Source organism: Ctenocephalides felis, unplaced genomic scaffold, assembly GCF_003426905.1.
Source record: "Ctenocephalides felis isolate EL2017-DRISC unplaced genomic scaffold, ASM342690v1 CF-g0.4_SCAFFOLD_01886, whole genome shotgun sequence".
NCBI classification, from domain to species: domain Eukaryota; kingdom Metazoa; phylum Arthropoda; class Insecta; order Siphonaptera; family Pulicidae; genus Ctenocephalides; species Ctenocephalides felis.
This window is the reverse complement of record NW_020538040.1, coordinates 88,286,707-88,311,705: the sequence shown is the minus strand read 5'-3', so window position 1 is coordinate 88,311,705 and position 24,999 is coordinate 88,286,707. Positions and strand designations below refer to the sequence as shown.

At 28.4% G+C, this 24,999-nt stretch overlaps 1 protein-coding gene across 1 annotated transcript in view; it reads left to right on the top strand.

The window, feature by feature from the left end:
- Positions 1–24,999, top strand: part of LOC113378578 (solute carrier family 12 member 4) — a 278,020-nt gene that overhangs the window by 183,959 nt on the left and 69,062 nt on the right. Inside the window, exons 3-6 of the mRNA XM_026619122.1 lie at positions 3,435–3,582; positions 14,155–14,276; positions 17,857–17,939; positions 22,407–22,509. Of these exons, the coding sequence (XP_026474907.1) occupies positions 3,435–3,582; positions 14,155–14,276; positions 17,857–17,939; positions 22,407–22,509 (456 nt within the window). The remainder of the gene's footprint in view (positions 1–3,434; positions 3,583–14,154; positions 14,277–17,856; positions 17,940–22,406; positions 22,510–24,999) is intronic.

Below are 24,999 nucleotides of genomic sequence, written 5' to 3'. Positions count from 1 at the left end.
ACTTACCCCGTGTTTGGGGCTAATTATAGCATCTACCGGAGCTAGTAGTAAGGACAATAAAACTAATAAATAACTGAGTTAATTAATTTTTTACCCATTTTTAAGAAAATTGACTTCTGGGTAACTATTTTCATACATCAGCGCTAACTATAATTAATACAAACAAATACAAATAATTAACGTTTGCGATATATATTTTTATTATCATAAAGCAACGTAAACTACAATTAATGTTATAATACTAATAATAAGATATAGTGACTCCTACAACACTTTTTCGCTTGAATCTGTAGATAATTTTCCTGGTATGATTTTTTTACATTAATAAAGATAATTAATTATTTATAAAATTTAGCGATCACAAATATTGTTAAACATTATCAAAGATTGATTTATTGATACGTAGTAAGATAAATAAAATTTAAAGTTAGTCCATAATAATAATGCAAACCGAAATTTTATGATAGATTCATATTAATCGATTTCATATTACCTGTCAAAAATGACGGACCTGCACAGTTTTGTTTATTGCGTCGGACTGTGTATTATGACGGTTTAATGTTTATTCGAGACAAATAAATATTTTAATATCGTTTATGATTCTGTTAAAAAACGCCTGTGGTAACAGGTTACTCCTGTTACAGATAGCCCCTATCTCCCCTATATATATCCTTGCAAAAAGGTTAAGTTCGAATATAAATAATTATATATAATTCCGGCATTATTTTATTATCCCCTTAACAAGCTTTTGCTAATTGTAATTAAAGTTTGTTCAAACTTCCTCGACGGCACCTATACAAATACGGCTGATTTCAAATAAGAACTTTATCCGTGGATGCCTTCCTTCTATTCTTCTAAAGTGTACATTTTCTCGGATGACAAAGGAACGTCTCATCCATTGAAATAGAAGTCGAGTGGTTTCTAGAAGAACGCAGCGCAATTGCTTACAATTTCTTTTTCGCTCGGAGCAAAATTGTATCTCAGTCGGTCCGCAAACAAGGGTCACTTGTCAAGTACACATTGAGTCTTAATTAATTTTTAAGATTCTGTGTCCATATAGTTCAAACGTAATTCAGTTATTGTCGATCTTTTGTCTGTCTGCCTGTGGGCAGTAAATCTTTTTATTGTGTTCCCGATATAGATCTTTGAAACTCTCATGTAGCCGGAGTATAGTGAGTTACAATTGTCACCTAATTATGTGGGATTATGATAAATACTTTTTCTTTGAAGTATCTCACTTGTATTTGTTGAGAATTATATGACTCTCATAAATTTTCTTATTCGGTATTCTGTATATATTGCATTTCTATTGTTTGTTACATTAAAATAAAAGGCAACCTAATTCCAAAATCAAGTAAGGTTCAAGAAAACAATATATGCTAATAAACAATTTGTAATCTAATTCTTAATGAATTAAACGAATAAAAAACGTCAAAAATATATCAAAAATAAATTAAATAATCTAAGGTTTTATGTTTTTGGCTGGGACAGTCCCGGATTTCCACTTTCATTTTTATGAAAGCAATATTTGTCCCGAATTTTAATCTTTTCTTCCGGATTATTTCGGTTTTACCAAAAGTATAGATTTAAATTGCATTTTTACAATTATTTGCTAATAAAATTACAACTACCCATCAAATATCTGAAAATAATATATTTAACTAGTATGATTATATGGAACAGTCCGCTATGCATGAGAACAATGCCGAATGCATAATTTCAAGTGGGTTTAAATATATAAAATATATTTAATTTTTTTCTAGAGAATCAAAAAAATTATTACCTTAATTTAAGTGTGTAAGGATATATTATTTGAATTCTATATACAATGAGGTATTATAAAAACAATAAACCCCTCAATATAAATAAAAATGATTAGTTTGTCTATATTTTGTTAATACAACCAAAATGGAAGTTTTATACACTTTCTATAGAAAACATAGCATAATCCAATCCAAGTCTTTTAGGTCTTTCGACTTATATAGTCATTAAAAATTTCATTTAATCGAATATTGATTACGTTTCAAGTTTTTCAGATTTATTTTGGATTCTGGATTTTATGTATAATCGTAAATAATACTACTGAACTTATACAAAATTTTCAAATTTCTGCGAGGAGAGATAAAAAATGAACTAAGTATTTCTTCTTTGACCTGCTTTTTGAAAAGTTTCAAGTAACATTCCATGATTAAAGTAAATTTAATAAAAAGTATATATGTAGAGCAGGGCAAGGCACAAAGGTCCATTTTGACTTTGAGCAAATATAAGTTATATTATGAAGACCAAACTAATTATATCACAACAAACACACAAATATCTGACTACGTTCAGTAAAACTGCAAGCTACTTCATCATTGTAGAAATGTGCTTATTTGCTGTCCTTCAAAAATTTGTTATCTAGACCTTTTTACCCTCTAGGCAGGGTAACTTTGAACGGCCAGGTGGCAAACAGGTTTAATGTCTTATTTTAATTTTAAATGAATTTTACAAAATTACATTATATTTATGTTACTGATAAATTAATCACATTTTTAACGAATGCCAAAAAACTACCAACGGAAGAAAATACTTTTATTATGGATTTTCCAAAGATTACCATTTATCCCTCGATAGCAAAGTCATAAAAATCAAGGTTACAGCTGGTTATACCTTTTTTCCTCTACTTTCAAATATTATTAGTAAACAATGCTTAACTTTACTGGTTTTTGACACATCGGTGGTGGACCTTCTTAACTTAATATATTACTATCTATTCTTCGATAAATTCTGGGAAATTGTAACTGGGAATATAACAAAATTACGATTCAATAAGGGACAGAAGGTCCCTTTTATCGATACCAAATTTAGGTTCTGAATTTAAATAAAATAAATAAAAAATAATATAACCTAGAAAATGTTTTATAAATACAAATGAGTATATAATTATACAAAGGAGATCTTTCAGACCACAGTGTTTGAGAAATAAATGATTTACAAAAAAGAGTGCTATAACACTAAAATTATATGAACAATGATTAGAACCTCTAAGCTGTTGTGATGATTTGACTGAACAAACCACATCGGTTTTCATAGATGGCAAACCAAATAGTTGCCTTATCTCTATGAGATGCATTTTTTATTACAATTTCTGTGGTTAACTTTTATAGATGCTAGACAAGGGCTATTTTTACTTGGAAACTTATTATCATAGCTATCTATATATTCAAGTCAAAACCGATGTTACTATTGTTTGACATCAGGCGACAATATAAATTGTTTGAAACAGAATCGGTTGCATTTACATTATTTTAATAACATATTACATCTAAATAGTTAACTCAAAATTTAAAATAAATATATAAATCTAAATAGTAAATCTAAAACAAATAAATCTAAATAGTTAGCTCAAATTAACAAGTATAATCATTTAAATAATTTTTAATTTTGATTTCCAGGAAGAAATGGAGGATCGCCCTCGAATCTCTACGCTTATATCGTCGCTGGCGAATTACTCCAACACGATTCCCAGCGCAGCGGAAGGCGGCGACTCCAAGGCTGGACCGGGTGGAGCGCAACCGGCGGCCAGGATGGGGACACTCATTGGTAAGAATGGCTTCATAATAGACAATAGCTGATTTATAGAGTTTGAAATCATTTTTATTTGTCTTCGGATAAATAATAGTCAGATGTTGGGAAAACAATGATTGATGATTCGAAAATTGTTTAGTTTTCATAGGTGATGCTTTCACTAAGCATTTAATAAATTGAAAATTTAGTTTTCAAAATCTTCATATAATTATAATTATTTACTTCCCGAAGAGTAAGTTGAAGTAATCGCAAGAAAATTGAAATTGAAAATGTTTGCATATCTTTACGTTTTAAAGGTTTCTAAACATTTTGGCACATCTTAGATAAAAATGGCTGTATGTGTGTGTGTGTGTTTTTTGTATAGCGTAATGCATTTCTGCATCCCAGATCTAGGAATCATATCTAGGGATCGTATTCAATACCAGGGTATAATGTATATGTGCGTGTATTTATATGGATGTATGTTTGTATGTGCAGATACAAATTTTCGTCCGCGATTTCGAGGACGCACAGCTAACTCGATTTGAATGATTCATAAACCATTCGATACCTGCTGACGGGGAGACCTGCTGATAAGTTTTTGGCAGGGGCAGGTTTAGCTGTTTCGAAGATACGTATTGAAAAGTGTCCAACTTCGCGAATGAGCTTTTTTTAGAGAACAGAGCGTCCGATTTGGATTATCGAAAATACATGCTCCTTGTATTGTCGGAATGAAGAATTGACTATTTTTTTCAGAAGGCAGGTCCAGCGGTTTTGGAGATCTTATAAAAATTTTAAAAAAATGACAATTGGTGGTTAAAAATTATCATTAGACATACGTATACACATAAAATTATCTGATATTTTATAGATTTGAATAATAGTATGTAATAATAATTTACACTCATGTGTAAATTTTCCTAATCGTTAAATATAATTTTACAAAATCTGTAGAATTATTTCCGAATCTTCAACTATATACTACCTATATGCAGAAAATTTATAAAATTTTCAACAATTATGCAAAAGATTTTATAAAAAATCTTCAATAATCTTACAAGATCTTTAACGATCTTACAAGATTATCAACTAAATTATAAAATATCCAACTAAATTACAAAATCTCCGTCGATTTTGTCAAATTTTTAACTGTCTTATCAATATTACAAAGATCTTTCAGAAAAACTACTTTCTTACAAAATTCGCAGCAATATTGCAATCTTACAAAATATGAAATTATTTTATTAAATCTGAAACTATCTTACAAGATCTTTAACTATGCCAAAAGACCTTCAACGACTTTACAAAATTCACAACAATCTTACAATTTTACAAAATTTGCCTTCATCCTGCTAAGTCTACTACTATCGCTAGATCTTCAACTGCCTCACAAGATCTTCAACTGTTTTGCCAGATCTGCAAATATTTTTTAACAAAATCTATTTCCATCCATTTGTTCAATCTTAGAAAATAAGAAATTTTTTTCACAAAACTACAACTATCTCTTACAAGATCTTCAAATGTTTGACAAGATCTGCAGAAATCTTTCAGTAAAACTACTTTCTTGGAAAAGCTGCAATCTTACAATCTTAGAAAATTTGCCTTTATCTTCCTAAGTCTACATCCATTTAAAAAGATCTTCAACTGCTTCACGAGATCTCCAATAACCTTACAAGATCTGCAGAGATCTTTCAATAAGAACTTGTTCATAAATATGCATCAATTTACAATCTTAAAAAATATGTAATTATTTTACTAAAACTATAACTATCTTATTATTCACTTTGAACGTAAATAATAGAAGTACAAAAACTTCTCAGCCTTATGGTTTTATGTATAAATCAAAATTAAAAAAAAAACGATTTAGCTCAAATTTAAATGCCATCTTCTTCCACATCATTACTTGAATATTTTCATGATTTTGTCAATATTTGTAGATTTAATAAAACCCATTAAAATATATTTGAATATAAATTCATGAATCTATAAATAAATAAATGATTACGAATTTATGCATTATTGGTACGTTTGAAAAAATATTTTGCTACGTGGCAAAATTGTTTATTCCGAGCACAAACCATTTCATGAATCATTAAATTTGCTTTGGAACAATATATTAAACTTTGTTACGAACAAATATGACATAACGCAGCTTTCCAACGCAGAAAAAACAAGATTGATTATGCCTGTGATGTGTTATATGAGTGTAGCAAGCATTCATGGAACAGTTTTCAACATTTCCAATTTCGCGTTTGCATTTTTTATTTTTTGCATTGATCTTTTTATATTTTCTCATACCAATATTATCGAATTTCATCTATGCGAGCTTTTTTTATTGCGGTTTAAAACTGCATTGAATGTGAATGACAAAAGAATGATAAAAGTATTTTTAAACGTTTCGAAACACGAAGAAAAAAATGTTTTTTGTTGCAATTTAATATAGTAAAAACATTTATATTTTTAGATTTTTGTAGATATTTTGTTAACGTACCCGTAGGGTAAGTTATAGTAATCGCAAAAAAATCGAAAATGAAAATTTTTATATATCTTTACGTTTCAAAGGTTTCTGAATATTTTGGCATACCTTAGAAAAAATGGATGTATGTGTGTGTGTGTGTATGTGTGTGTGTGCGGATACAAATTTTTGTCGACGATTTCGGGAACACGGATGAAGCAATTTGAATAATTCAAAAAACATTCGATTTGTATTGATAAGGAGACGTGCTGATTAGTTTTTGGCGGAGGCAGGTCTAGCAGTTCCGAAGATATGGGGCAAAAAGTGCCAAAAACGGTACCTCAGTTTTTAAAAGAACGGAGCGTCCGAAATTCAAAAAACATTTTACTTGTATTGACAAGATGAAGTATTGATCAAATTTTCATAAGGGCAGGTCTAGCGGTTTCGGAGATCTAATGAAAAAAGTAAAAAAAATGCCATTTGGCGGTCAAAAATGATCATTAGACATATGCACATCAAATTATCAGATATTTTATAGAGATTTTAACAATAAATATAAATTTTGTTTACATTCCTATGGGTTCCGTACCAATGTTTATCCGTTAGATAGCGACGCGGCGCTTACGCGCTTTATATTTTGTGTCTATGCAGTTAAAGCAGTACGATTGCTTTTAAAAAAGTTCAGATCTTTCAAAATATGTCAAAATAAAGAAAACAATTTTTTTCAAAAAAAAAAATAATTTTTTTTTCTTTTTTAAATTTTTTTTTTCATAAAAAAGTAATTTTTTGTCTAATTCATAGTTTCTCAAAAATCTTATTTTTTTCGAAGTAAAATTTTTTCAAAAATGTTAATCGTTTTTAAAAAAGTAATAATTTTTGGTACGGGAAGTTCCAGCAATTTGCCTTAAGGCACGATGCCTTAATTGCCTTAAGACAGAATTCCACTTACAGCTAGTTTATGTCATCAATTATATATTTTATGACTGAGTTATTTTTTTTTTGATTTAATAAAATAATTTCCAGTTGATATATAAGTGTAATATCGTACGAGATAGGAGTTTTTAGTTTTTTCTTTAACATATGTGCACTTTGTCATATTTCTACATTAAGGACTGTTTCTCTCTATTCCCTCTATTCCCTCTATTCAGCTCATATATAAAAAATATGTGTTTCAAAATTTTACAAATAAACAAAAAGCATGCGAAACTTACATTCATCGTGTCATTCATTTATTGTCGTTTCAATATAAAATGTAATATGAATAATAACATATTAAGAAAAAAAACGTCATACATACTAAAGTTGAAATATAATATTATATTAATCTAAAATAAAATTTAATTTAAGCTTCAGTGTCATTTTATTATATTTATTTTATTTTTGTTTTTATAATATCGTTCTAGATGATCATTATGCGGGCTAGCAGAAATTCTTTTTGTATATGACCTTTATATGGCAACAATCAACATCTTGTCGAGTTTATTTTTAGCATTATTTTCGAATGACATTCAAACTGTACAATATCGTATTTTTCGCTCAGCAAGAGTAACATTTTATTTGATTTGTTTACTGTCGAAAATAAATCTAAAACAATCCAGTCGTCGAAAACAAACACAGCGAGCTTTGAAATGATTGTAATTAGATTACCTATGGGCTTGCTTGGTAAGTCCGGGTATCGCCGAGCACGCTGTGCTTCTGATTACTTGTTTCTTCCACTTTCGCCAATCATGGAATTCCGAAATCTGCTTCTTTATGAGCAAATTTTGTTTATATTATGGGAAGTTTATTTTACTCCGAATATATTTTTGTCCAAACAATCCATATTTCACGTAATTTTTATGTAATTTATCAATTTAGATATGCACTTGTATATTGATGCATCATGCCTTAAGGCAAATTGCTTCCTGTACCGTAATTCAAAATTTGAACTTTTTTAAAAAATCAAATATCTTTTATATTTTTTTCTCATAAAATTTTAATTTTTTTTCAAGGCAATCGCGCTGCGTTGCTGTTTTAGAGACAAAATATCTGAGCGCGTAAACGCCGTGTTTATTCTATCGGTTAAACATTATAAATCTTGGTACGGAACCTATAGAAATGTAAACAATATTTTTGTAAATATTATCAAAATCTCCATAAAATAGCTGATAATTCGATGCGCATATGTCTAAGATAATTTTTGAGCGCCAAATGGTATATTCTTTACTTTTATCATTGGATCTCAGCCAGCAAGATCGCTGGACCTGCTTTCCCAAAAATTCAATCAGTTTATTGTTATTTCGTCATTACATGTAGAATGTAATGTAGTTTCTTGATCTTCTTCTTTTTCTTCTTCGTCTTCATTATGAATTATAGTAACCTTCACCCTGATTTTAGGTTTAAATTGACCAGTCTAATAAAGTTAAATCAGACAAAAAAGGCGAGTGTCACAACCATCCAAACTCTCAGGACGGTTGTGACATGCATAAAAGTAGGTTAATAAACAATACACCGAAACTGTATATGACGACTTATATTGTCAGAAATATGTAACGCAACACTACATAATCTTTTAAGCAAAGCTTATAAATATTAAGCCTCAAATCGTTTGTTCATTCATCATAATATGTTTAGTGCTTGAAGTGCTATATATACACATATATATCGATCTATTTTCTCTCAGATGTTGTCTACCAGTCAATTGCGTAACGCACTTGTCAATTATTTGACAAGCATGTAACTGATAAATTAGCAAGTACTATGTATAATTACCTGTCGGTCATAAATCCATTATCGATAATAATTGTTCTGTACAATCGACTACTAGAATGCGAGAAGTGCTTGTGATTATTACTGCATGGTAATTCTCATTGTAGTTTAATATTATTTATTGATGATTCTAATTACTTCACATTGATTAATATTATCGTATTAGGTTGATTGAAACATAGTATGGAAGATTGAGGCGAAGTGCTTATATTGATGATGTATTAAACGTCATGAAAATGAAATGAAAATTTTTATATATCTTTACGTTTCAAAACCTTCTAATCATTTTGGCATACTTTAGAAAAAATGGATGTATGTGTGTGTGTATGTGTGTGTGCGGATACAAATTTTCGTCGACGATTTCGGGAACACGGATGAAGCGATTTGAATAATTCAAAAAACATTCGATTCGTATTGATAAGGAGACGTGCTGATTAGTTTTTGGCAAAGGCAGGTCGAGTCGTTTCGAAGATATGGGGCAAAAAGTGCCAAAAACGGTAACTCAGTTTTTAAGAGAACGGAGCGTCCGATTTGACTAATTCAAAAAACATTTTGCCAAAAAACAAGATGAAGAACTGATCAAATTTTCATGAAGGCAGGTCTAGCGGTTTCGGAGATCTAGTAAAAAAAGTAAAAAAAATGCCATTTGGCGGTCAAAAATGATCGTTAGACATATGCACATCAAATTATCGGATATTTTATAGAGATTTTAACAATAAGTATAAATTTTGTTTACATTTATATGGGTTCCGTACCATTGTTAATCCGTTAGACGGCGACGCGGCACTTACGCGCTTCGATATTTTGTCTCTATGCAGTTAAAGCAGTACGATTGCTTTGAAAAAAAGTTCAGAATTTCCAAAATATTTCAAAATAAATTTTTTTCAAAAAGTTTTTTTTTTCAAAAAAAAAGTAAATTTTTGTCAAAAATTTATAGTTTCTCAAAAATCTAATTTTTTCAGAGTTATTTTTTTCAAAAATGTTAATCGTTATAAAAAAATAATTTTTGGTACGGGAAGTTCCAGCAATTTGCCTTATTTGGATGGCACGATGCCATGCGCCCCACTAGTTGTATAATTATGACCGGTCTTTTTTGTTGAATAATCGCATGAGTTGGTAGCAGTGGTGTTGTGCTAATATTTTTTTGCCGGAACGCTAAAATTTAAAATCCGGTTCAAAAAATTTGATATATTTCGATAAGACCTCACAAATGTAATATATTGACTTATTATATAATTAACTCTATTATATACAGCTAGTCTATACATTAAATTGTACAAGTATGAGGGAATCATTGAGTACATAATTTATATTCTTCAATGACATTAATTATATTTATTCTGGTATTATTTGTATTCATTAATACCTACATGTATTTATTATGATATAAACGTACTCAAGATTTATTACAATACTTTATAAGATAAACTAATAATATGATAGATAACCTATTACCTATCATACTATATTATATTATTGTATATCATAGATAGATATCTATTATCTATCATACCGTGAGATACCTATACCGTCATTAACTTATTATATACCTACATACCTTTTACTTCTTATAAATACAACTGTCTAATTTATATATTCACCTATATTATATAGGTTTACCTTACGCCCTATGTATTATCTTTACCTATTATATATATTATCTATTGTCTATACCGGGAATTGAACCCGGGACCTCCGCGTGGAAGTCGCGCACCTTAGCCACTACCCTATCGGATACCCCCATTAATAATATAATATGGGACGCACTGTTGTTTCCGCGGGTCATTTTCTAATTAATTAGATAATTAATACTAAGGTGGCGCGACGACACGCGAAAAAAGACGGTTGATTGTAGCGTTACGGTGGTGTAGTGGTTAAGGTCGTCGCGTTCCACGCGGCGGACCCGGGTTCGATTCTCGGTAGGGTTAATGTAGCGTGTAAAAAAATATATAGGTAATAGGATATATAGTAGATATATGTTAGGTGTATTCGGTATACAATGTAGGGATTTGAGAGTATGTGATGAAATATAGCGCATGGTATAGATGTAAGGCATGTAGTATAGAATGCAACGTATAGGCGTACGTAAGGCTATAGAAATACACGAATAGGAACCTATGATGTAGGTGTTAGCGTATAAGAAATGCGAATTTATATAAGATTATAAGATAAGATGAGATAAGAATTATAAGATAAGATATAAGATTTAATTTATAAATATTATTTTTTCTATAAGAAATTTTATCTCGGTATTAAATATCTAAAATATCCGTTAAGGCGTCGATTACACCTTACTGCTGCCTTTGCCGTTATCACTTCATAAAAAATTAATTACTGCACTTTTAAACGAATGTGTGCACTATGCGACAATAGACATAGAACTATAAATTTTATTAAATGTTTGAGTAACTTTTGCGAGCTGAATTTCTTAAGGGGGTATTCTACTGTAGAATTTTGAAAAAATCGAAAAAATTTTTTTTTCATATTTTCAAAGTTTAGTTTTTCAGAAATATGTCATTAAAAGGGTTTTTCAAGATCACTATTATTTCCTGAGTTATATCCGTTTAAGTGACGTGGCCTCGGTTTGGGTCCGACCGAGTCTCAAAACTTTGAACGCGTTTTTCTCGGAAATACTTTTTTCGAGCTGGCGGTAAGGATATCTCGAGTTCTAATAAACTGATTTACTTCAAATTTCGAAAGGATCTTCTCCATACATCGCTCTATCGCATAGACCTTTCCCAAAATTATAACTTTTCATTTAGTATTTTTAAAAAATTTGGAATTGTTAAAAAAAACATGAAAAAAAAATTTTTTTTTTCAAACTGTCGCCATTCAAACAAAAAATTTTTTTTAACTTATCTAAGGTTCATACGATAGCGGCATCTATAATAATTAAGAATCCATCTATTTTTTATGTTTTGGATCACCAGGAGGGTTGGAACCATGCACCCCAGACGCCCTCTTTTTTTTTGAGCCCCCACTTTGATTGTTCATAACTTTGTGAATTCTATTTTTTTTTAATTATTTTTTTATGTAATAATAAAATATCAATAAACAAATCATAAAAAATCGATAGTAAAAATATAATTTGTTTCCTTTATACAGCGCTTCAAAAACCGGCCAAAATTCATGATTCTACAGTAGAATACCCCCTTAAGGTGTTCTTAGTCTTGCAACTTACTGAATTCTGAAAATTCTAAATTTAAAAATATAATATAAAAATTATTATACCGCTGTTTGGGAGGTATGGCAATTTATAAATATACAGACTAATATATACAGAATTTGGAATTTTTCTATAATCCGTAATATTGAGAAAGTTTGCATTAGACCTAAAAAGGGATCCGTATTTACCTAAGCTATGGAAATATATATGGAAAAATTATATGATTTGCACATGCATCCTGTGCTTACTTAGACTAAACATTGATCATAATATATTTAACAATTTTTTAACAGTATTTACAAATTATATTCAAATCACCCAAAGCAAGTGGGTTAAAGTCGTGTAATTTTTTAATTTGCCTCCCCCCTCTGAATTTAAAAATGGATTTTTCTGTGGGGCGAGCGCCCCACGTTGGGAATTACTAGTCTAGGAGTACAATTTTTTAATCTACTGCCAGGTTAAAATAATCGAGTGATCATCAATTCCACAGAACCTTCATCAGATTTTCAAAAGATCAAAGTTTCTATGAATATGCATACAAATCTCAAATTGTAGGCCGAAATTGAGACGATAAGTCTATCAGGGTAACTCTTCTGCTATAAATTGTCAACTAATTTACCACTAAATAAATGTGAATAAAACAATGATTAAAAAAAATTACCAATAGATCTTGGATTGTAAAAATTTACAAGCGATCGAACGGCTTATATTTTTGCCTTAGATGGCAAAAAATTCATCGAATTATTAAAATATTATTTTTTTTAATTTATTTAAAAGCAAAAGAGTTCTTATGCTTTTGTATTTATAGAATTGCTTTTTTCGCTACAATCAATTTCCATTATATGAATGTCTTAAATTATTTATTTTATTCAACAACGCCCTCTATGTCCGAAACAAGTCCAACTTATATCCGCAATATTAGGGTGTCGGACACTTTTCGGTCTTAAAGTAACATATGTGAAATTTGAAATACACTACTGTATTGTAATTGATATTTCAGTTCATACACCTCAATTTGTTACTAAATTAAAAACGACTTTGATAAAACCAGTGGTGTTGTGCTAATATTTTTTGCCGGAACGCTAAAATTTAAAAACCGGTTCTAAAACCAGTTTTCATGTTTTTTCCGGTTCCGTTCGAAAAGGAAAGAAACAAAAATTATTACAAAACCCATTTTGTGCACATGTATGTATGTTTATTACAATAATAACATTTAATAAAAATTAGTTGAATAATAACGTATAAAATTTACTTATTAAATCATTTTCTGTATGTAGCGATTTTTTTATATTTTTTCTTGCCGGAACGCGTTCCGCCCCAAAAATGATTTGCTGGAACGACGTTTATTACAATAATAAAAACATTTAATAAAAATTAGTTGAATAATAATTTATGAAATATACTTATTAAATCATTTTCTGTATGTAGCGATTTTTTTATATCTTTTTTTGCCGGAACGCGTTCCGCCCCAAAAATGATTTGCCGGAACGACGTTCCGGCGCGTTCCGGCTCGACAACACCACTGGTTGGTAGCATAAACATCATACTACATGGACTGCTATGACATTTAATCATTCGGGAGTGTTCCAAGATTGTCAGCAACGCTCGTTCACCCAGTGACGTCATTGTCCCTTCTATCTTTTGACACATAGATATAACAAGAGTATATGTGCTGACACTTATTTGGCGCTCAATTAGCAGTCCATGTAGTGTAAGGTCTATGGTTGGAAGTCACAACTGTCAAAAAATAGTCTAACCTTGTAAAAATTGTCTAACTTGTAAAACCTAACCTTAAAATGACACAACCTTCATTTAGTTCTACTTCACGCGTGTTATCAGAAGTGACAATCTAACTTATGATGACATAGTTATATGACATTTGTGCCATTTTGAGGTTAGGCTTTAGATACTAATATTGTGCATGTGTCGATCAAAGAGCATAGCTTTTTAACAAATCAGTGACATAATTATTTTATCTCGACAATTGGCTCTAAAATAAATTAATTAGTGCAAGCATCTAAATGTAATACAGTTAAGCTAGAGTTAAGTTAAGAAATGTAAATTGTTGTGATCATGCCCAACCACTTTCGATTTGATTGCTTTTCATTGTTTTTAAGTTTGAGTGAGGCAAACACGAATTAAGTTGAGCCTACTAAAGGTAACAAAGAATTTCAGATTGTATTTTATTTGTATTTGTATATTAGTATTATTTGTATTTTAAAGTAAATTTGTATTTCAGGTGTGTTTCTACCGTGCATACAGAATATATTTGGTGTGATATTGTTCATTCGTTTGACTTGGGTCGTGGGCACTGCTGGCGCCCTTTGTGCTTTCCTCATCGTACTTTGCTGCTGTTGTGTGGTATGTATAAAATATAATAAATACTGTAGAACCCTATTAAGAAATCATGATGATACGATTTCTCGCATAATACTCCACTTTACGTCGGTCACTGCACTTTGACGCATATTGTTTCCGCATAAAAGGCTTTCTTGCACAACACATGTTTTTTTATTGCTAAATAAGTCTTATTTGATTAGAAATAATTAGTAATTTGTGACATTATGCCTCATGGTAAATTGCTATTAAGATATATATAACTATTTTTTTTTTAGATTATTTGAAATATATTGGAATTTCTAGAATTTTAGGCAAACAATTTTTTTTATAAATTTAATATAATTGATATTTTTAAAGGTTTTCAAGAAATTTAAAATACTAAATGTTTGCATATACATTTTTTTATACATTTAACAAATTTAACAAACTTAAATGTTTTCAATAAATTTAAAATATTAAATGTTTGCATATAACCGCTTAATAATAATTATTTTGATCTTTGCTATTATGATCGTTAATTTAGACTTATACATGCGTACATTATTTGTTTGGACTGAATTGAGCTTTTATTGTTAAACAAAACATTAAACTAGCTGTAAGTGGAATTCTGTCTTAAGGCAATTAGGGCATCGTGCCTTAAGGCAAATTGCTGGAACTTCCTGTACCAAAAAATATTATTTTTTTTAAAAACGATTAACATTTTTGAAAAAAATTTACTTCAAAAAAATAAGATTTTTGAGAAACTGTAAATTGGACGAAAAATTACTTTTTTTGAAAAAAAAATTTTTTTTTAATTTTTTAAAAAAAAAAAATTTTTTTTAATTTTTTTTTTTGAAAAAAAAAATGTTTTCTTCATTTTGACATATTTTGGAAGATCTGAACTTGTTTTTCAAAGCAATCGTACTGCTTTAACTGCATAGAGACAAAATATAAAGCGCGTAAGCGCGGCGTCGCTGTCTAACGGGTAAACATTGATACGGAACCCATAGGAAAATAAACAAAATTTATACTTATTGTTAAAATCTCTATAAAATATCTGAAAATTTGATGTGCATATGTCTAATGATCATTTTTGACCGCCAAATGGCATTTTTTTTTACTTTTTTTGTTAGATCTCCGAAACCGCTAGACCTGCCTTTATAAAAATTTGATCAATTATTTACCTTGGCAATACAAGTAAAATGTTTTTTGAATTATTAACCTTAGATTATTATATTCCATTTTTTATTCAAGAAATCAATTCAAAAATTTTATGTGGTTTATTATTAAGTTTTATAAACTTATATGAATTAATTAATTATTAATAATTAATATTAATTACCTTGCTTAATTATGTAAAAATTGGCATTTTGTACGTACTTTTGTTGAAACTTCTAGTAACTGTTTGAATATTATTATAGAAATATAGTAACATAAATTTAATAATTTATGGCGGGAAGTAAATCGCGAATTATAAACTATAAATAATAAGTTGTAGTAAATAAAAAACCAGAGAGCATTGAATTGATATTAATTAAATTTTTTTATTCAATATTATAAATGTAATTACAACAAAACGTAGAATAAAAGATTGGTATTTGTAATAACGCAAACCACTAATTCAGAGTTGTTTTTTTTTAAGCAAATGAATAATTATATTGTTTCAATTTAATTTCAGAAATAGTTTACGTATATAATTTGTTTCAAGAATATGTATTGATATCAACATTGATTTGAAATTCCTGTTAAACTATTTAAATGAAATATTTTACGTGCTTTGAAGGACTTTGCTCAGGTTTCAGCTCGTTGAACAAAATTCAATATTAGAGTTACTCGAAACTTTATATCTTTCTGTTGCTACTTTCTTAACATTCTTAAGCTATATAACTCTAAAAGTTTTGGGCAATATGTCAAAGAATGTTAACATGATACAAATTTGCTTCCTACTTTATATGTATATATATATATATATATATATATATATATATAATTACATTTCTCAGAGTAGGAAAATTTTATTCACCTTTCATGAAATATAAATTTATTTTCGCGGTTTTTCTTTTAATTAAGAATATGGCTCACGTTAAGAAAAAGACATTCTGTTAAACTTTCTGCGTCTCTCATATTTCATCTCTGTGCAGAATTAATTGCCATTTTTATTCCTCATTTTTCTTTGCGTAATACAACATAATTACTGCAACGCCGTAAAATTCTTTATATAATTTATATAACTATATATAAAAATACATTTGCAAATATAATACATAATTTACATACATAAAATGTATTGATTTAAATCCATTTAATTAATTACTTTCTATAATTTTTAGCAATTATTAAATCGATGAGATGACGTAATGTGCAACAAAATACATTTAGTATCATAAATTATAATTATGCATTTATTATATGCATTCATCATGTACAAGAAATATTATCGATTTTTTATGTTTGTATGAGACATTAAAATTATATTTCAAAAGGCTGTAATTCTAAATTTGTTGAATATTTAGGATGTGTCATGTATTATCGTTTATACCACACATTGATATATAAATGTACTCTTATTTTTTGCATTTACTACCTATGTACTATCAAATCTTCGATTAGTAAATTAGTATATTTTAATTATTTGATTTTATTATGAAAATTTTCGACTTTGCGAATATGTTACATATTGGTATTTATTAAGTTAAGATAATGATGGTTAATTTAGTATTGCAATAGGAAGGATACAAAATAACTTAATAAATACCGAGAATATTAACAATGATTTTTTACAATACGAGATAAAACTAAAAGTATAAGGCAGTGTGCATCGAGGCCAATCCTGTAAACTATTTTTATAATGTCAGATAAATATGGTTTAAGATATTCTTTAAAAAAAATAATGTTTTGGAAATTAAACATTAAACACAAATGGAGTTTATGTAAATATCGTAACATTTTTATATTTATTAAAATATCACTAATTTTAAAAATAATTAAGATTTGCAAACGATTTCAAAAGACAAGTTTATTATAATTTTTATCTGCTAGCAGATTTTACATTAATGATACAAAACTCTAGGTTTTATAAACCGCAGAAAAGGTGCTCCAAATCGTTATTTAGGGAGTAAAAATAAGTATTCAGTACATGGACATTAAATTATCTGACTTTTTACAGAGATTTCACTAACTAAATTTTTAGATTTGTGCCAATGCTAATAATAATAATAAATGAAAATCAGAAAAGACTTATAAGATTCACAATTAGAGCTCATAATTGTGATTGAAAGCAGACATTCTAAATATTTCTTTGAATTTTAATTGAAGGCTTTGAATATTTGATATTGACTTCTTACCTAATTGAGTAAAAACAGTATACTTTTAATAACGATAAAAGATTACGTACATCGTTTTCAAAAATGCGCTTTAAATTTAAAAGTGAGCTTGAAGTAATATTTATCACTATCAATCATGATTAACAATTGAATGAATAAAATAATTGAATTGTATGCAACGACATGAAAAAATATATATATTGATAGCCCTTTTATGTATTTATTGATTAATGATAAATTAAATATAGTAATAATTTAATAAATATTCTAAAAATTTATTTATTCTTTTTTTATTTCAGACAATGCTAACTGCCATTTCTATGTCAGCTATTGCAACAAACGGGGTGGTTCCTGCAGGCGGGAGTTACTTCATGATATCACGGTAAAACATCTTTGAATTTAATATATTAAGTTTTAAAGACCTTAAAGATCTTATTACGAATAATTTAAGTGTGTTATGAAATGTTATGTCACATATTATTTTATATTTGTGATTCTAATTCTGTACTGCTGCATATTTACTAGGGTTTATCGGTTTTCAATAACCACTTTTAGAAACCGGAAAATTTGATAGCTGTTTTTTTTTCTGAAAAAATCGGTTTTTAATGTACGAAACGTAAATGACAAGCCAAATGGTTCCAGATGGATGCAAGCGTTTTGGTTCTTGGAATTATATCGGTCCAATAAGATATGGAATCTCGGTCCGTCATGTTTCCAAAAAATGTTGTGTGTTGTCTATTTTATGATTGGATTTGAGTATTTTATTAGTTGAATTGCTTGTTTTTTATATGTTATGTTTCACAATTTCTTACGTTTCATAAGTTTATTATTTTAAATTATATTTTTTTAAACATTTAATTAAATTAAATATTTAAACTTGTTTTAAAATTACTCGGAATAGAAAATACTCGGTCTTTTGCTTAATCGTTTTCAATTCTAAAATTAACTTAATTAACTAGATATGTAGATATCAATATGTACCACACGAATGTTTTTTTTTGTTTTTTTAATCTGAAAAATGTTTTTTTTTTGTCTTAAAATTGTATTATTTTTTTTCATTCGAATATTTTGCAACATAACTTTTATGTGAAAATTATGCATTAACAACGAATAATTTTTTTTTAAAGTTATTTATCCCTAGTCAACTATTATATTTTTGATCTAATATTTTGAATAAAAAAAAGTATCCATATAATTGAACAGTAAATAATTTTAGTCACAAACTGCTTTAAACACTCTAGATTTTTTGTTAAAAACTTTTGCTCGAATTACAGATTATTCAGGTATAAATTTCTTTTTTATATAAAATTCCAAACCGTTTAAACCGGCTTTTGGGAGAATTACTATTACAATACCGGTTTTTTGAAATATAGGCTTTTGTATACAACTCACTAATCATTTATTTTCTACGCGAACCACTACCAATAGGTGAATATTGGTCAATTTTATTAAGGAAAATTAACTCACTGGAACATAAATCCTGCAACTAAATCTTTTTTTTATATAATTCAAAGCATTTTTGCATATCTAAATTATTAGATCAGTAGTTAAATATTTCTAATTTTATTAATACTGTCGGCATTTTTCAAAATATTATAATATTGATGAAATATTATTACTACCTCATACATTTTTCATAGAAATTAGAATTGATAATTGATTATTTTTTAATTTATAGAATATCACTTTCACTTGATAATTAAGTATAATTTAGGATAAATTAGTAACTTTCCACCGACAAAGCTTGTTTAAAAATAATCAACGAAAAGATTAAGAAGCAAGTATAATTGTTCAAATATCCTTTATCTAAATTATGTTAGATCTACTTTCAATATAATCATTATTAACAAGTCTCTATATCCATTTACTACAAATATTTAATTATAATTTGCTGGTTGAATTGACTGTTAGTACCGTTGATATTAATTCAGATTATTTTATATCACATTGGCGTATACCAAAATATATATATCAAAAATGTTACTTGTCGAAAGTGAAACTCTCGTTCACTAGTAGATGTTTCTCTGCACATATTCAGTGATAATGTACCAGAGCCTTCAGGATGTTTAACATTTATGAGATTCAATGTAGAATTGTTAATTACGCAAGTTTGATTGATTGGTATGCATACAAATTTCTATAATATAATGGTATAACCCGGTGGTATATAATAGTTGGTTTAGTGTGTCTAATACTCAGTACTATCAGTAAAAGCGTTTTAGATACGAAACTATTTGAATCACGACGTCGTTAGTGTCGAATATTGCAGTTTTGAATACGTACTTATATTAGCTTTCATTAAAACCGATACGTGATGGCCCTTAACGATCCAAATTTGCGATTGAAAAGGGTTTTTATTATCACTTTGTAATGAATTGTTTGAATGAACGTGACGGTTTTGTTGATCAGAGATTTGATCATAAAAATATGTATGTAAAAGCTGAAGCGAACACCTCAAATTTGTTTTCATAAAAAAATATAAAATATTTTACTTCATGACATAATTATGACCTTTTCGTGTTTCGAAAGCTACTAAATTATTCTAAATTATACTTAATTATCAATTGATATTCTATAAATTTTATATTCTATGGAGTTTTATATATGTAAACGACATACACTGGATTACATAGAGCCGATATTAAGTCAGTTCTTAAGATACTTTTACAATAGGAAATATTTTGTTTATTTTCTCATTAAAACGATGCATAAAATTGTTAATTTACGTTGATATAGACAGTAAAAATAGTACAACATATTTGAAATTGAAAAATTAAATTTGAGTATGACTTTTTAAATACATATATCATATCAAAAAGTGTTGAATCAAAAATTTCTTTATATATTCAAACAAGAGTTACCGAAAAAATCTCCAACGTTCTAGTTAGTAGAAACAACCATAATTTGTTAACTAAAAATGTAATCCTAGACACACGTTATGATGTTCTTCTTTTAATTAAAATTTTAGTTTTTTGGTAATCATCTTCACAATTAGTAGATACAGGTAATCCTCGCATAACACGGTACTTCTATAACACGGACTCGCTCTAACACGGTTTAAGAATTGAGACCATACCCCTCATAACACGGTACTTTTGAGGCATATAACACGGTTTGAGAATTGAGCAAAACTCTACTAAAATAAGGAATATAGTAAAATCTATGAAAGACAAACTTCATCTAATCTGAATTTAGTAAAATTGCCGTACCATCGCTCAATAAATGTGATGAAACTAGTGCAAAAGATCAGTAGATAGATATTTATTATTCCTTCGATGAAATATCCTAGAGTTATACGAACAATATATTTCATATTTCTTAAACAAAGATCCTTTAAACAAAAAGATGATAAAAGTTTAAGAAATATAACTTTGCATGTGTTAAATATATAAATATCATTCTGCAAAAAAAATATCAAAAGAAAAATCATATAATTAATAAAATGTATATTACATCTTAAAAAAATTAATAAATTTAACAATATTTATTATATAATCATGATATGTAGCATTTTTTTGAATTCTTGGAACGTTACCACTCTTTTTGTACTAGTTCTTTGTCCCATATAACACGGATTTGCATGAAACGCTAGTTTTTTGGAACGAAACTACCGTGTTATACGGGGTTACCTGTACATTATAGTATTTTTCTATTTTTTACAAATGTCAACGTAGTACTTATTTTTAGAAAGTGAGATATCGATACATAAATACAGAGATTTAACAACTTTTTATGCGACCTATGGTTATTTTTATCATGCTTGGTTGGAGTAAATAATAGATGATAGTTATCGGATTTATATTTAAATACTTGTATTGGAATTATCCAATTCATGTCAAACTTTACTAAATCGAATCTGACCTATATGGCAATAGTTTACAATACGGGATCTACTTGCGCCTGATTAATATTGATATATCTCATTTTTTCATGTGACATTTAACTTTAAAAAACGAGTGCATTAAAAATATGTATAATATTCAAAAACAATAATGTAATTAAAGTCATACTTCAAATATGACATGATAGGGATGTCATTGTAATTAGCATTTAGAATTGAACCTTCATTAGAGAAATAAAGTAATTGCTGAATAAAAAATTCTATAATATTCGTTCACACAGTGGATTATGTTAAACAACGCCTAAACAAATATTGTTTTCGCAACTTCACTCATCATGTAATTGTATTTGATGAACTTCGTGTAATTAAAATTAACATACATTTATTGACTGCTTTTTTACTTTTTCGGTGGCGATATAATCTCATTCTTTGAATAGCTATAATTTCTGCCTTGTCTAATTTTTTTTTCCATTTCAATAACTTCAAAGATTTATAGAAACTACAAATAATATAGAAATAATTTCTAATCAATAAACTTACGTTCAGTTCACGGCACAAATATTTAATTTGTTTTATTATTTTCAAGGAACAGTCTAAAATATTCTTCTGATCGCTTTGTACTACGATGTAACTTTAAATTATTTATTTATCTATGCCGATTTCCTTGTTGACATCGGTACGCATACAATGTTGATGCCGATACAATACAACGACAGATCTCTATTCACATACACAACAACTAATCACAATCGACCCGTATTGAAGTGATTTCATCGAGAGCGAATGACGTACAGTTCTGTCGTAACGCATTTCCGTGCATTTGTACGGATTTACACCCTAGTCGTGCCTAAAGAAGTTTGACTTCAAAAATAATTTAAATTGCATTATTGACTTCTATGGATGTTTCTGCAATTGCTTAAATATATTTTCGAATACTTAAGAGTACTGACCTTATTTTGTATTAACTCTCTAAATATGAATTTGGATTTATGGGTTAAATCTCCGCAGATCGCTCGGACCTGAGTTCGGCGGTGCTGTTGGCATGCTGTTCTACACCGGAACTACGCTGGCGGCCGCCATGTACATCGTCGGTGCGGTAGAAATAGTTTTGGTAAGTCGAAAACTATCTTGAAATTTCCTACATCACTTTCTGTATAAACGGCTTTGCTTTACTAGAACTCCATTACTGGGTAACTGCGTTTTATGGTTTATGACAAAAAACAACGAGTCTCATGCACTATAATACATGTAATTTTTCTCGTTCGAACTGAAAATGCTTTTGCATTTTAAATCTGGACGATAAAATATAATATATATATATATATATATATATATATATAAGAGCAGGTCAATTTGTATGGATCAAAAAAAGTCGCTTAGATAGGCACATGTGATATTAGGATACTAGAATCCGAATATCATATTTGCCTAAGTGACCTTTAAATCCAACTGACCTAATGTGTATTCTGAACTAATAGCCTTCATTATTCCTTAAAAAATATTTTATTTTTTTCTTCATAAATATTTTCTACATGAGATATCTTTTTCCAAGTAACTACTAATTATTGAAATTAAATATTTTTTTAATTACAAGCACTATAATTCAAGTTGCATATCCTTGTAAAAAAATTGTAAATGAAAATATCTTGAGTTCTGCTCGTTTTCTAGATGGTATGCATAGAAAAACTTTTACTCTACTATGTTTTTAACATTAAACCTACCAACATTTTATGTATACCTATTCCTACCAATGGCGGTCAAATGACCGCTTTTCAAATTTTCATTGCTAGTTGATTATTAGAAAATGTTTATTGTTTATTTATAAAAAAGGTTTTTGAACACTATACATAAAACAATATAGGGTAGTTCTCTTTGATAAAAGTTTTGTTGTCAAAGATAAGCTTGTAAAATAGTTATCTGTGGTTATATTTCTACCGCATCCTGTAAATGGAGCAGCGAGTTTGGGAATAACTTCAGAAGGTTTCATTGCAATACATGTAACTATTTTAATAAAATGGTATAGTGTTCAAAAATCTTATGTTATTTTTATAAATAAACCTTTTCTAATAATCAACTAGCAATGAAAATCTGAAAAGCGGTTATTTGACCGCCACCGGTAGGAATAGGTATAGTATATGTGTATATTTGGAGATATAAAACATAATGAATAATTGATACCGGAAAATTAAATGGTCTTATATTATAGAGCCTTGAATTAAAGAAATATAAAAACCGGGAATTTAATAATTCCGATTAAAGTTTGAAAAGCGGTCATTTGACCGCTTTGGAAGGTTTAGTGTTAAAGACGATGTGATGTTTTGAAAGATGATCTATGTAGTTAATATTCAAATCTTTTTTATTAGCAGAAAATTATACTCTATCGACTATTTGTCAATGAAGAAATTGCTCTTAATTATTCTAATTATTTTCTTCCGGAATTGTTAACAATGATTATAATTCAAATGCCAAAATGGTTTATAACGGCTTTTATTGTCAGAAATATGTACCGCAACACAATATAATTATTTAAACAAAGGTTATGAATAGAATATAACAATATATAACAAAACTTTTTTTTTAAATAAGTTAATAAAGTTAACAAGAAATGAATTGATCAGATGATAATGCCGGTTGTAAAATCATGTTTTTTTCTTTCCCTGTGTCTTCATTATTTTTTTTTAGTTAAATTATATTTTTCTTCATCTGTTTAACCTTTTTGAAGACAAGTCATCGTTATAACTAGCTTGAATTATTTATACAAAAACTAATTGCTGGTAATCAAATACCTATGCCCAACTTATAGCAAAATAACAAACAAAACTGTAACAGTTTTTATTAAAAGAAATGAAAACTTACTTTTGGCATTTTAAAAACAATGATGTTCTACAGATCATGTTAAATTGTTAATGTAGGGCTTCAAACAAACATATTTTATATATCTTCCTTTGGACACTATCTTAAAATCAGTTATAGTTTAGCTGTTATGACAACTATCAATACCGTACCCTGGCACAACCGTACCCAGTCTTTTCTCCAACTTTGAACAATAGTTTTTTTTAATGAATAAAATATTCATGAAGTAAGTTATTACTTTGTTATATTTATTATAATAAGATGAAATCTCATACGAATCACTTATTCATTAATCTCAATGTGGAAACCCGTACCGAAATGAAGTTCTTATTATTATGCAGTTCTTACACTATGCTAGTTTTTTTTTAATAAATATTCAAACTTACAACCCTCACATAGCGAAATATCAAGAGTGGTGAGAAAGGGGTATAAATTTTCGAGAATTTTTATGTAACAGATTTTAATAAAACTGGGCCAAAACTATATAAGAAAATTTATGAATTTTAGACAGCAGTTTCAAATTTTTTTCAACGTCGAATATTTCTACAATTCTGTTAGAAAATTTATATTACCGATCAAACGTATTTCCATTGAAATGATCTTATTTTACTTTTACAGCTTCAAGTGTAATATAGTAAAGTAATTTTGTAGGAATTGACATTTTCTCCGTGACTAGCTTCGTAAAAGATTCATAACTTACAACTTGTTAGAATGTTAAATGAGCTTCCTCGGTAAAATTATAATAGAG